Source organism: Dendrobates tinctorius, unplaced genomic scaffold (genome assembly GCF_039654945.1).
Source record: "Dendrobates tinctorius isolate UK_male_01 unplaced genomic scaffold, ASM3965494v1 ptg000107l, whole genome shotgun sequence".
Classification (NCBI taxonomy): domain Eukaryota; kingdom Metazoa; phylum Chordata; class Amphibia; order Anura; family Dendrobatidae; genus Dendrobates; species Dendrobates tinctorius.
In genome coordinates this window covers 26,557,723-26,569,833 of record NW_027361775.1, presented here as the reverse complement: position 1 = coordinate 26,569,833, position 12,111 = coordinate 26,557,723, and the positions used below count along the sequence as shown (strand labels likewise).

At 42.5% G+C, this 12,111-nt stretch overlaps 2 protein-coding genes across 7 annotated transcripts in view; both read right to left on the bottom strand.

Annotated features, from left to right (window-relative positions):
• ARMC9 (armadillo repeat containing 9) overlaps positions 1–12,111 on the bottom strand; it is a 322,758-nt gene that overhangs the window by 12,621 nt on the left and 298,026 nt on the right. The gene's annotated exons all lie outside the window — the stretch shown is intronic.
• LOC141100673 (uncharacterized) lies at positions 6,643–9,249 on the bottom strand. 2 transcript variants are annotated; one of them, XM_073589302.1, is made up of 3 exons: positions 8,448–9,249; positions 8,122–8,281; positions 6,643–8,016 (listed from the first exon to the last, which is right to left on the bottom strand). In XM_073589302.1, the coding sequence occupies exons 1-3, from the start codon at positions 8,491–8,493 to the stop codon at positions 6,714–6,716; spliced, it is 1,509 nt and encodes a 502-aa protein (XP_073445403.1). In that variant the 5' UTR covers positions 8,494–9,249; the 3' UTR covers positions 6,643–6,713. The 2 variants fall into 2 exon arrangements, with proteins under 2 accessions (XP_073445403.1, XP_073445402.1); XM_073589301.1 differs by having other exon boundaries at positions 8,122–9,249.

The window sequence follows — 12,111 nt, the reverse complement described above, 5'->3', positions numbered from 1 at the left end:
ATCAATAAAATGTCAGCTCGGCGCAAAAAAAAAATAAGCCCTAACCCAACCCAAGATCACGAAAAATAGAGACGCTACGGGTATCGGAAAATGGCGCAAATTTTTTTTTTTTTTTTTTTTTAAAGAAAGTTTGGAAATTTTTTTTCACCACTTAGATAAAAAAGAACAAGTGTGGAATAGCACTTTTTTTTTCAATTTCAACGCACTTGGAATTTTTTTTCCCTGTTTTCTAGTACACGACATGGTAAAACCAATAGTGTAGTTTAAAAGTACTTGTCCCGCAAAAAACACGCCTTTACATGGCCATATTGACAGAAAAATAAAAAAAGTTACGGCTCTGAGAAGGGGAGCAAAAAACGAAAATGCAAAATCAAAAATATCTCCAGTCATGAAGGGGCTAATTTCCAACCAAGCTATTGACACCAAAATCATGCATCCCAGGCCATGTAAAGGGGTCAAAGTATGGCTATGGAGTTAGCGTTTGGGAAAAAACTGTAAGTGATGGAATTTTTTAAAATATTTTTACTTAGTTCAGCAATTGAAAGTATATGAAAATCACCTCTTTTTAAACAATTTTACTCTTGCAGACCTGTGAAAAGTACATATAACTTTAACTAGGTAATATTAAAGAACACATGAAACGGGGCAAATTACAAAGACACGTGAAGAATTGGTGGGAGAGCCAATAAAGGTTGCAAGTAGCAAAATAGTATAGTAGAACAAATGTCACCCTGATCAGGAACTGATCCTGTACATGCTACGATAAGAGAGGGCTCACCTAACAAATTATGCGCGTTTCACAACAGCTTCCCTGTATGAAGTAATATGTGAAATGTGCCTCGGGTCATGGATGACTGTTTGATCCTCAGTACACCACCACTCTGGTAATTATGAGTTGTTTTGGGCACTTAATTTCTCATACTTTGTATTGACTATACATATACTTGTATTAGCATTCCATACTAGACCAACCCTAGCTCACAGCACTTCAAACTATATGATAACCTTTATAGTGTCCAAACAATGTAAAATGAACAGAAGAGATCTGTCATAAAAAAATGTGAAAAGTTTATTTTAAAGAGTATAATTAAAAAACACACGGATCAACAATATCTAGAAATAGGGAATACCTCAAGGGACAAAAACATGTTGATAACAATAAATAATAGACCTAGAATAAAAATGGGGCTCCCAATTCATAAATAGTGAAAACTGGACATAACTCTTATGGAATAACCCACAAGTGGAAAGAGCTCATCATAGTCAATAACTGTGAAACAAAGTCACAAATGTAGTTGGCTCTATAGAAGTTTCTGTAGACAAGTGCACTCGGGTTTGAGCCAATGTAAAAAAGAACCCCTTTACAATTGTATTTATGTAGAGAAACTCTACCCTAGAGGACAAGGAAATACCACTGACATAGTAAAAGGACTTACTAGGAATAATCCCAAGGGTCAAATCAATGTGAAGGTATAAGAGAAATGGTTATAGTACAATGTCAGTGCATAGTCAAACATCTAAATGTAACCACATGATTTGTATGCCTGGTGCATTAACAGAGTTTTATTGGGCCAGAAATCCACCCCAGTAGCATGTGAGATTAGGCCAAGAAACGGACGTGTGGAATTGTGGAGAGGGATGAAAGAGCTGGCCATTTTAAATGATATATTTAATCGCCGTAAGAGCACACTAGACAGTACACTATATATACACACAATGGTAATACATATATAATGGTCAGAAATGCAAATGCAATAGAGGTAGGACAAAAGGTATAAGCAGAACCTATGGTTAGATGAAAGGACTGGCTCGCGGGGGAGGGGCTGCCGTAAGGGTGGCTTGTGGTCCCCTCTGTGTGTGACTTGTCCTCACACGATGTGTCATCATGACCTCCCAGAGAAAAAGCAATAGGATATGCTTCACACAAGCATTTAACCCTCTGGTCACTCCCCTCCTGCCCTCTGGGCTGAACCTACATCACCTCCCTGGAGATTTGGAGACAAATCTCTCAAAACCTATGAAAGCTCATGACTCCTTTCCGTGTGGGCCTAGGATAGCGGTTCTGGCGCCATCGGATCCGACTGGGCCCCTGCTACTCGTAAAGACTAAACCCAATTTTGCTACCTAGCTGCTAGTGGCTGTTCTACTGTATGTATCTTCCTTCCTGTGTGTGTTAGAATGACTTGAGATCCAGGCAGGCGCTTGCCCTGTTCTGGGGATCTCGGAAATATAAACTATGTACAGCTAGGACATACAGTTGTGGCCAAAAGTATTGACACCCCTGCAATTCTGTCAGATAATACTCAGTTTCTTCCTGAAAATGATTGCAAACACAAATTCTTTGGTATTATTATCTTCATTTAATTTGTCTTAAATGAAAAAACACAAAAGAGAATGAAGCAAAAAGCAAAACATTGATCATTTCACACAAAACTCCAAAAATGGGCCAGACAAAAGTATTGGCACCCTCAGCCTAATACTTGGTTGCACAACCTTTAGCCAAAAAACTCTGACCAACCGCTTCCGGTAACCATCAATGAGTTTCTTACAATGCTCTGCTGGAATTTTAGACCATTCTTCTTTGGCAAACTGCTCCAGGTCCCTGATATTTGAAGGGTGCCTTCTCCAAACTGCCATTTTTAGATCTCTCCACAGGTGTTCTATGGGATTCAGGTCTGGACTCATAGCTTGCCACCTTAGAAGTCTCCAGTGCTTTCTCTCAAACCATTTTCTAGTGCTTTTTGAAGTGTGTTTTGGGTCATTGTCCTGCTGGAAGACCCATGACCTCTGAGGGAGACCCAGCTTTCTCACACTGGGCCCTACATTATGCTGCAAAATTTGTTGGTAGTCTTCTGACTTCATAATGCCATGCACAGGGTCAAGCAGTCCAGTGCCAGAGGCAGCAAAGCAACCCCAAAACATCAGGGAACCTCCGCCATGTTTGACTGTAGGGACCGTGTTCTTTTCTTTGAATGCCTCTTTTTTTCTCCTTTAAACTCTATGTTGATGCCATTGCCCAAAAAGCTCTACTTTTGTCTCATCTGACCAGAGAACATTCTTCCAAAACGTTTTAGGCTTTTTCAGGTAAGTTCTGGCAAACTCCAGCCTGGCTTTTTTATGTCTCGGGGTAAGAAGTGGGGTCTTCCTGGGTCTCCTACCATACAGTCCCTTTTCATTCAGACACCGACGGATAGTACGGGTTGACACTGTTGTACCCTCGGACTGTAGGGCAGCTTGAACTTGCTTGGATGTTAGTCGAGGTTCTTTATCCAACATCCGCACAATCTTGCGTTGAAATCTCTTGTCAATTTTTCTTTATCATCCACATCTAGGGAGGTTAGCCACAGTGCCATCATGGGCTTTAAACTTCTTGATGACACTGCGCACGGTAGACACAGGAACATTCAGGTCTTTGGAGATGGACTTGTAGCTTTGAGATTGCTCATGCTTCCTCACAATTTGGTTTCTCAAGTCCTCAGACAGTTCTTTGGTCTTCTTTCTTTTCTCCATGCTCAATGTGGTACACACAAGGACACAGGACAGAGGTTGAGTCAACTTTAATCTATGTCAACTGGCTGCAAGTGTGATTTAGTTACTGCCAACACCTGTTAGGTGCCACAGGTAAGTTACAGGTGCTGTTAATTACACAAATTAGAGAAGCATCACATGATTTTTCGAACAGTGCCAATACTTTTGTCCACCCTCTTTTTTATGTTTGGTGTGGAATTATATCCAATTTGGCTTTAGGATAATTCTTTTTGTGTTTTTTTCATTTAAGACAAATTAAATGAAGATAATAATACCAAAGAATTTGTGTTTGCAATCATTTTCAGGAAGAAATTGAGTATTATCTGACAGAATTGCAGGGGTGTCAATACTTTTGGACACAACTGTATAGTATTTTTATAACTTCTTTATGAAATCCTAGCTAGCTGAACAAAGTACTCAGGTTGCATGGCTTGGATTCACAGGTGGTCTTCCCGTAGAAGGTTGCACATTAGCTAGCTAGTATGGACCCGGGAGTGGAAGGTACGGATTAGTGCAGATGTTAGTCGAAAGTTGCTTGCGGAGCATAGAGAGTGGGTAGGCTGATAAACAGAAATGAGGGAGGAGATGTAGGGGAGGTGCAGCACTGTGGAGAGCTTTGTTGGTGAGAACAAGCAATTTAAATTGGATCCTATAATGTATGGACATCCAGTGCAATGACTGGCACAAAGTGGAAGCGTCTGAGTAAGGCTAGTTTCACATTAGCGTTTTTTTGCGCAGCGCATCGTGCGCATAAAAAACGCAAAGAAAAACGCAAAACAAATGTGCGTTTTTTTTTCTTCATTCGCACGCTGATGCGTCAAAATAACGCAGTGTTACTTGCGTTTTACATGCGTTTTTGCATGCGGTTGCGTTTTTTATGCGCATGCGTTTTTAGGTGTGACATTTCACAATAGAAAAATCCTTGACCACCAATGGGTCACCAGTGGGCGTGTGTCATTGGAATGTTTTATAGACCCTGTACTGCTGAATTCATCAGATTTTGCTGCTGTTTCCGGTGTCAAGATGGACCTGCGTCTGGATAATTTCCGCTTCAAGCTGGATCTTGACATTGCGCTGTCTCAGGCGTATGCCTTTTGTTGCCAGCAAGAAAGGGAGAGGGAGAGACAGCAGAGACGGCAGCGGCATCGGTTTTGGAGGCATCCAATCATCGAACTCCGGGCAAGCCGTGGAGCATATCACACGCTGTACAGCGAGCTACAGGAAAACCCGGAGAAATTTGCTGACTATACACGGATGTCCCAGGAAAGCTTCCTTGACTTGCTGGGTATGGTTGAAGGAAACATCCGGAGAAGGGACACTCAGCTCCGGCGTGCCATTCCTCCCGAAGAAAGGCTCCTTGTCACCTTACGGTATGTATGTTGTTATGTTTGCATAATTTTTTTGGCTTTTTCCCCTTTTTTTTTTTTTTTTTTTGGTCCAAAAAATTAGGTTTTTTTTTTGGCTATTGAATTTTAACATTATTTTTGGGAAATTGCTTTTTTGCATAATGGTTTTTCTTCTGGCATGTACTAATCCCAAGCCTTTATAAAATGTTTTTTTGCTATGTTGTATTAAAAAAACATGCAAAATAGTTAGGCCATGTACTTTTTTATTTTCAGTGTTTTTAGTAATACCCAAGACAGAAATATAATTATTTTTTCTTTTTATGTTTGGCAGGTTCCTGGCAACTGGAGAGAGTCTTTCATCCCTGCATTTCCAGTACCGGCTGGGAATCTCTACTTTATCCGGGATTGTTGCCGACACCTGCAGGGCTCTGTGGGATGTTCTGTGTCCGGAGTTTCTGCCATTGCCCACTGCCGAAAAGTGGCTTCAAATATCGGAGAAATTCTGGGCAGTCTGCAATTTCCCGAACTGCCTAGGAGCGGTGGACGGGAAGCACATCCGCATCACAAAACCCGCAAGAAGTGGCTCCGAGTACTACAACTACAAGAAGTACTTTTCCACAGTCCTAATGGCCATTGCGGATGCAGACTGCCGGTTTGTGGCGGTGGACATAGGGGCATTCGGACGGGGCAACGATTCACAGACTTTTAAGAACTCTGATATGGGCTGGAGGTTGTACGGCAACCATTTCAATTTTCCACTGGCACGGCCTCTTCCCCAAACCCAAACTCCACCACTGCCATTTGTAGTGGTTGGGGATGAGGCATTTCAGATGTGCCCAAACCTGCTGAAGCCGTACTCCAGCCGTGACTTGGACCACCGCAAGAAAATTTTCAACTACAGGCTTACGAGGGCTCGCAGGACTGTAGAGTGCGCCTTTGGCATTCTAGTGGCCAGATGGCGAATTCTCAGCACCGCCATCAATCTCAAAATGGAAACAGTGGATGAGGTGGTGAAGGCATGCGTGGTTCTGCACAATTTTGTTATGGCAAAGGAGCGGCCGAACTTTGACATGGATGAGCCTGCTGCCAACCCTTTGCCAGATTTTACTCAGCACCCTCTTCGGTCCTCAGTCGAAGTTGCCCAAATGAGGGACCAATTTGTGGACTACTTCTTATCCGATGTTGGTCGTGTAGCATGGCAGGATCAAATGGTTTAATAGTTTTGTTGTTTGTTAAAAATAAAATACATGTTTTTTTATACCTAGTGTACTGTGTCTTAATAAACTCCACTACTCACCTGCCCAGGTTAAAGTGAAGAAAGGGAAACCACCATAAAAAAATAAAAAAAATATATATATATATATATATATATATATTTATATATATTTATATATATATATATTTATATATATATATATATATTTATATATATTTATATTTATATATATATATATATATATATATATATATATATATATATATATTTATATATATATATATATATATATATATATAGTTTATTTATTTTTTTTGGTGGTTTCCCTTTCTTTACTTTATACCGGATGGTCAGCCATCCAACTCTGAAAGGGATACTATATTTCATTTTTTTTTTATTTATATATATATATATATATAATATATATATATATATATATATATATATATATATATATATATAAAAAAAAAATGAAAAATAGTATCCCTTTCAGAGTTGGATGGCTGACCATCCGGTATAAAGTAAAGAAAAACAAACCATAGTGTAGGGCGCAGTGTGTGCAGGCGGCGAAAGACACAATAACCAAACATTATTTTGAAATAAAAATATAACATTTATTTTACTTATTTAGTTGCTGGAAACTGGGGGGTGTGGAGGGATGAGGAACGGCTTTGGGTGGAGTAAGGGGTTCTAGGGGAAGGAGGAACCAAAGAAGTGGGGGAAGGGAGCAGAGGCAAGGAAAGTTGTGAAGTGGGAGGTGAGGGAGGAGGGAGGGTAAGAGTCCTCCTCTTTGTTTTTTTATGACGGTGGCCCGTCGTCTTGCTGCTGTCCTCGCTTGAGCCTGAGGACTGGCTAGACCCCGGGGACCGCCTTGAGCCTCTGGACCGCCTTGAGCCTCTGGACCGCCTTGAGCCTCTGGAACGCCTGGAGGCTGTGGACTGGCTGGAGCTGGGGGACCGCCTGGCGCTTGTGGACCGCCTGCCAGGATCTTGTACCTGCTGTGGCATGTTGGTGGTGGTGGATGTCCTGGCAGGGGCCGTAAATATTGAATGCGGGTCCCCCAGCTGATGCTGCTCCGAGGTGGTGGTGCTGGTGGTGGTGGCGGTCCATGCAGGCGTGGTGGCTGTGGCGGTCCATACCGGGGTGGTCCTCCCGCTGGTGGTGGTGGTGGCGGCGCTACAGGCAGGGGTGGTGACGACGGGCCATCCAGTGGTGGTGGCGGCAGCAGTGGTGGGCCAGGCAGGAGCAGCGCTTGGCATGGTGTTGGCGGGTAAGTGTCCAGCTGCACTCGGACTTGGGGCGGTATATTGGTGTCCGGCGAGGCTTGGAAGTGTGGTGGCTGTGCAGTGATATGCAGCAGAAGTAGGTAATGCTGTAAAACGAGTCAGGGGTGGCACCGGTGGAAATGCCACCGCTGACTGCTGCATAATCCTACTCTGCTGCATAGCCTGCATAAAAGCATTGTTGCAGGCCTGCATGACAGTCAACTGGAGGTCAGGGGTAAGGTGTTCCGCCGTGTCCCGAGCTATTTGGGTGTAAAAATGATGCGCTGGTCTGGCGAGGTCGACTTCCAGGCGCTCAAGGCGACCCTCGATAGACTTGTAGCGTTGGTCCAAAAGGAGGAAACCACTCTCAAGTCTATCGGAGAGTGCCTTGAGGCTACTCTGAAAGACCGAGCTCAATTCAACGAACTCGGGCATGAGAGGCCTGTCCAAGGTCCTCTGCCGCTGCTGGCGGGAAGTGCCCGCAAAACCAGTGGCAGAGACCTGGGACAGGGGAACACCTGAGCGACCAGCTTCCTGGTCTCCAGATGACTGTGGTGCAGACCTGCAAGGTGCTTCCTCGCTGATGGATGGCTGGGAGGGGTCCGGGGCAGCTTGATGAAGGACCGCTTCGGGCCCAGGTTGCAGGGTGCTGCTCCAGGTGCTGTGAAAAGAAAAGAAAGAAATTACTACCATAAATTAACAATCGCCAACTCCTGTGGAATAGAAAAGCACAGAATAAAACACAATACAACTAGAAAATACTTACGTTCGGGAGGCAAGGACCGGTCTTAAAAATGCCAAGGCACGATGGTATCTGTACTTCGTGCCGGTCCTTGCCGCAGCACCACTGCGAACCTTATTCTCCTGACGGATATCCCTGTTGAAGCGGTCCTTCATCGAGCGCCAACGGGTTCTGACTTTGTTCACTGTGGTGGAAAAAAAAAAAAAGAAAAAAAGTAAGACTATGCACTGGAGGCTGTGATCATCCAACTGTGTGTGATGATAGAAACTCCATGGAGTTAATAGCATCACACACAGTTGGGTGATCCCGGCCAAGATCACTGCTGCATCACACTGCATTTAAATACTTACGAAAATCCTTGCGGACCCGGGGAGAGGCGTTGTCCCAGCCATCCATCAGCGATGCGGCCACCTCGTTCCAGAGCCGCCGGATCACCACGTTGTCCGAGTGTAGTTGGTGACGGGTGTCCGACAACGGGACTCGCTCCTGGACTAGACGGATGAGCTCGTCGTTGTCCAGGGCGAGGTCCTCCTCCCACTGTGGAGCCTAGAAAAGAAAGACAAACATTAATCTTTGAAAGATTTTAAAATAAAAAATCTTGAAAACTAGCTGAAGAGCCCGGCGCTGCCCGGGCATAGTAACTAACTGTGGTTAGTTATAGAAAATTATAATTATCCTCCATCCCATAGTCCCGTGCCCATATTCCATCATACATATCCTCCATCCCATAGTCCTGTGCCCATATACCCATCATACATATTCGCCATCCCATAGTCCTGTGCCCATATACCCATCATACATATTCGCCATCCCATAGTCCTGTGCCCATATACCCGTCATACATATCCTCCATCCCATAGTCCCGTGCCCATATACCATCATACATATCCTCCATCCCATGCCCATATACCCATCATATATATCCTCCATCCCATAGTCCCGTGACCATATACCATCATACATATCCGCCATCCCATAGTCCCGTGCCCATATACCCAAACAAACAAACATACACACACACACACACACACACATACACACTTTGAGCTTTAGATATTGATAAACAAGCCATGAAAAAATTATTTCTTTTAAATGAAAATAAATGCAAAAAAAGCAACAAACATCGAAAAAAACAACCATGAAAATTTAAAAAAAAAAAATTAAAAACTACCAAAAAAAAATAAACCAGACTAGAAAATAAGTAAAAAAAAAAAAAACAGTCCGTCTGTACTTACATCACGTCTTCCCGCCTGCACTTGGCCTTGCTGCTCCTGCCGTTCCTCCGGTGGTGGTGGCGTGATGGAGGATGAGGTCTGAAAATTAAACCAAAAAAATTAATCACATGTGTTTATTTTTTCCAATCCATACGGAAGCATAGTACTCACTTCTTCTGCCTCTTGCCCTGTCCCGGGGACATATTCCTCAGGCCTGTTTCACACTTCCGTTTTTGTGTCCGCCAAACGGATCCGTTTCCGTTTTTTTGACGGAAACTGATGCAAACGGATCCGTTTTTAAAAAAACGGATCCGTTTTTTTGACGGATCCGCGGTAACCACTAATGGAAGTCTATGGGACAAAAAAAACGGATCCTGCAAAAAAATGGAAGGATCCGTTTTTTTACGGAAACCAACGGATTTTGACGGATTTGAAAAAACGGAAGTGTGAAACAGGCCTCACCAGATGAAGACATGCTGCAATAAAAAAAAAAAGAGACATAAGTACATAGAAATGTATTGAAATTTCAGCCAGACATTAGGTTTTTCATACTTACATTGGTGCAGCTTGTGCTGTGTGTCCACTCGTGAGCAATCCTTAAAGTATTGTGGAATCCCAGTGCCCACACCATTTTATCACCTTGGTTTAATTTTTTTTTTTACTGTCTAGACCACATTTCAGTCATGTTTATTTTAAAAACGCATGCGCATAAAAACGCAAGCGTGCGCAATACCATGCGTAAGTATTGCGCTCCCATAGGCTCCAATGTGGTGTTTTTGCGCATTCCGTGCGCATGCGTTGTTTTAACGAGACAGGGCGGAACCAAAAATGCAACATGTTGCGTCTGACGCGCCTGGCGCGAAAGACAAAAAAACGCATGCGCACGAAAGCGCAAGTATGCGCAAGACCATGCGCACATCATGTTAAATATAGGTGCGCAGTGCGCATGCGCACTGGTGCGCACGATGCGCTGCGCACAAAAGCGCAAATGTGAAACCAGCCTAACAATTAGCCAGATAGATGACCCTGGCTGCTGCATTAAGGATGGACTGGAAAGGGAAAAGTCGAATGAAGGGGAGGCCAATTAATAGAAAATTACAGTGGTCAATGCGGGAATGGATCAGTGCAACAGTGAGGGTTTTTATTCTTTCCATGGTGAGAAAGGGGCGAATTCTAGAAATGTTCTTCAGGTGCAAGTGACAAGAGTGGGAAAGAGATTGTGCATAGGAGGTGAGGTAAAGATTGGAGTCAAACATAACAGCCAGACAGTGAGCCTGCTGCCTAAGGATTACTGTGGTGCCACACATGGAGAAGGACATCTACAGCAAGTAGCCAAGTAAATGGCATCACTGGAATCAGGGTCTATGCCCCTACATTATGCAGCTCTCAGATTAAGTAGCAAACACCTTGCAAAAGATTCACTTTAACCATTCCTAGTACTTTTGAATGTGTGTTTTGGGCCATTATCCTGATGTGGACCTATTCTGTTAGATTCAAACTTAATCCAAAAAGCAAGGACCCAGGGCAAAATAGAAAATGTGGAAAAAGTAGAAATTGTTCGAGTTTCTCGTAAAAGTCAAATAGACCAACTTTATTTCATCAAAGTTAAAAAAGTCCAAGGCAGGATGGCCAATAAGCGATGAGTTTCGAACGTGGTTGTTCTTTGTCACTAACATTGACCAAGAAAAACCATGTTAAAAACGCGTCCCTTTTTGGCCAACCTGTCTTGGACTTTTTAACTTTGATGAATAAAGTTGATCTATTTAACTTTTACCAGAAGCTCAAACAAGTTCTACTTTTTTTCCTAGCTAACTGAAAAGATGGTAACACATCTTTTCAGTTAGCCATTAAAAGGTATCAACTCAACTACTGAGGACTCTCAATCCTGAATATTTTTCTATCTACTGGCTAACACGGTACAAAGATATACATCTTTCCTGTACTTTTTTCCCACATTTCAAACAGGAGTGGTCGGTTTGTAGTTCCGTGCATGCTGGACATCTATGGTGAGCTGGTATTACCTTCTTTTTTTCCAAAATAGAAAATCTTTAAGCATATATATGAATAATGGACAGAGGAGAATAAATATGCAGGATATGAGTGCTCATATCACAGGTATGCAAAATTTGGGTTTATGAGAATTATTTCAAATCAAATGACCGATTCTTATGTTTTCTTATGCCCCAATTTAAAAAAACTTCTATTTTTAACTATCACATATAGATTTTGCACAAAACATGCATGAAATTAAGTGGAAGCGAGATGAAAGGGAAAAATCTTTATTATAGCCAAATATTTACACAATATAGTATAAAAAGAATGTATTGAAATTGATTCTGCAATTTTATTGGAAATTAATTCTGGTGCTTTTTCTTTTCCCTGCAAAGCTTTTCTTGATACCTTTTCTCTTATAGAAGGACTGCAGATCTTCTCTGTGAAGCATTCAGCAATAGTCCCCCATCATGTTCACATTCCATCTACCTCGATATCCTGAACATCCTGAAATCTTTCTCATTGCTCTTTGCTAACAGCACCAAGGTTTTTAGAAAAGTGGTCCAAAAGGAAATATAAAAAATGTATCCTCAAATTCCTCAAACACAATGGTCTTAAATTTTGGATCTTTGTTGTTACCTAGAAATTTCTTCATGGCTTCTTTAAAAGAATCCCAAGCGCTTTCTCAACAGCTTTAATTTTTGTTTCTAACATGCCACCCTTCATGAGTTTCTGAATAGCCGGACCCACAAAAATGCCTTCCTTCAGTTTTGTTTCAGGCAGTCCCTGAAACGTGGTACTCAGGATA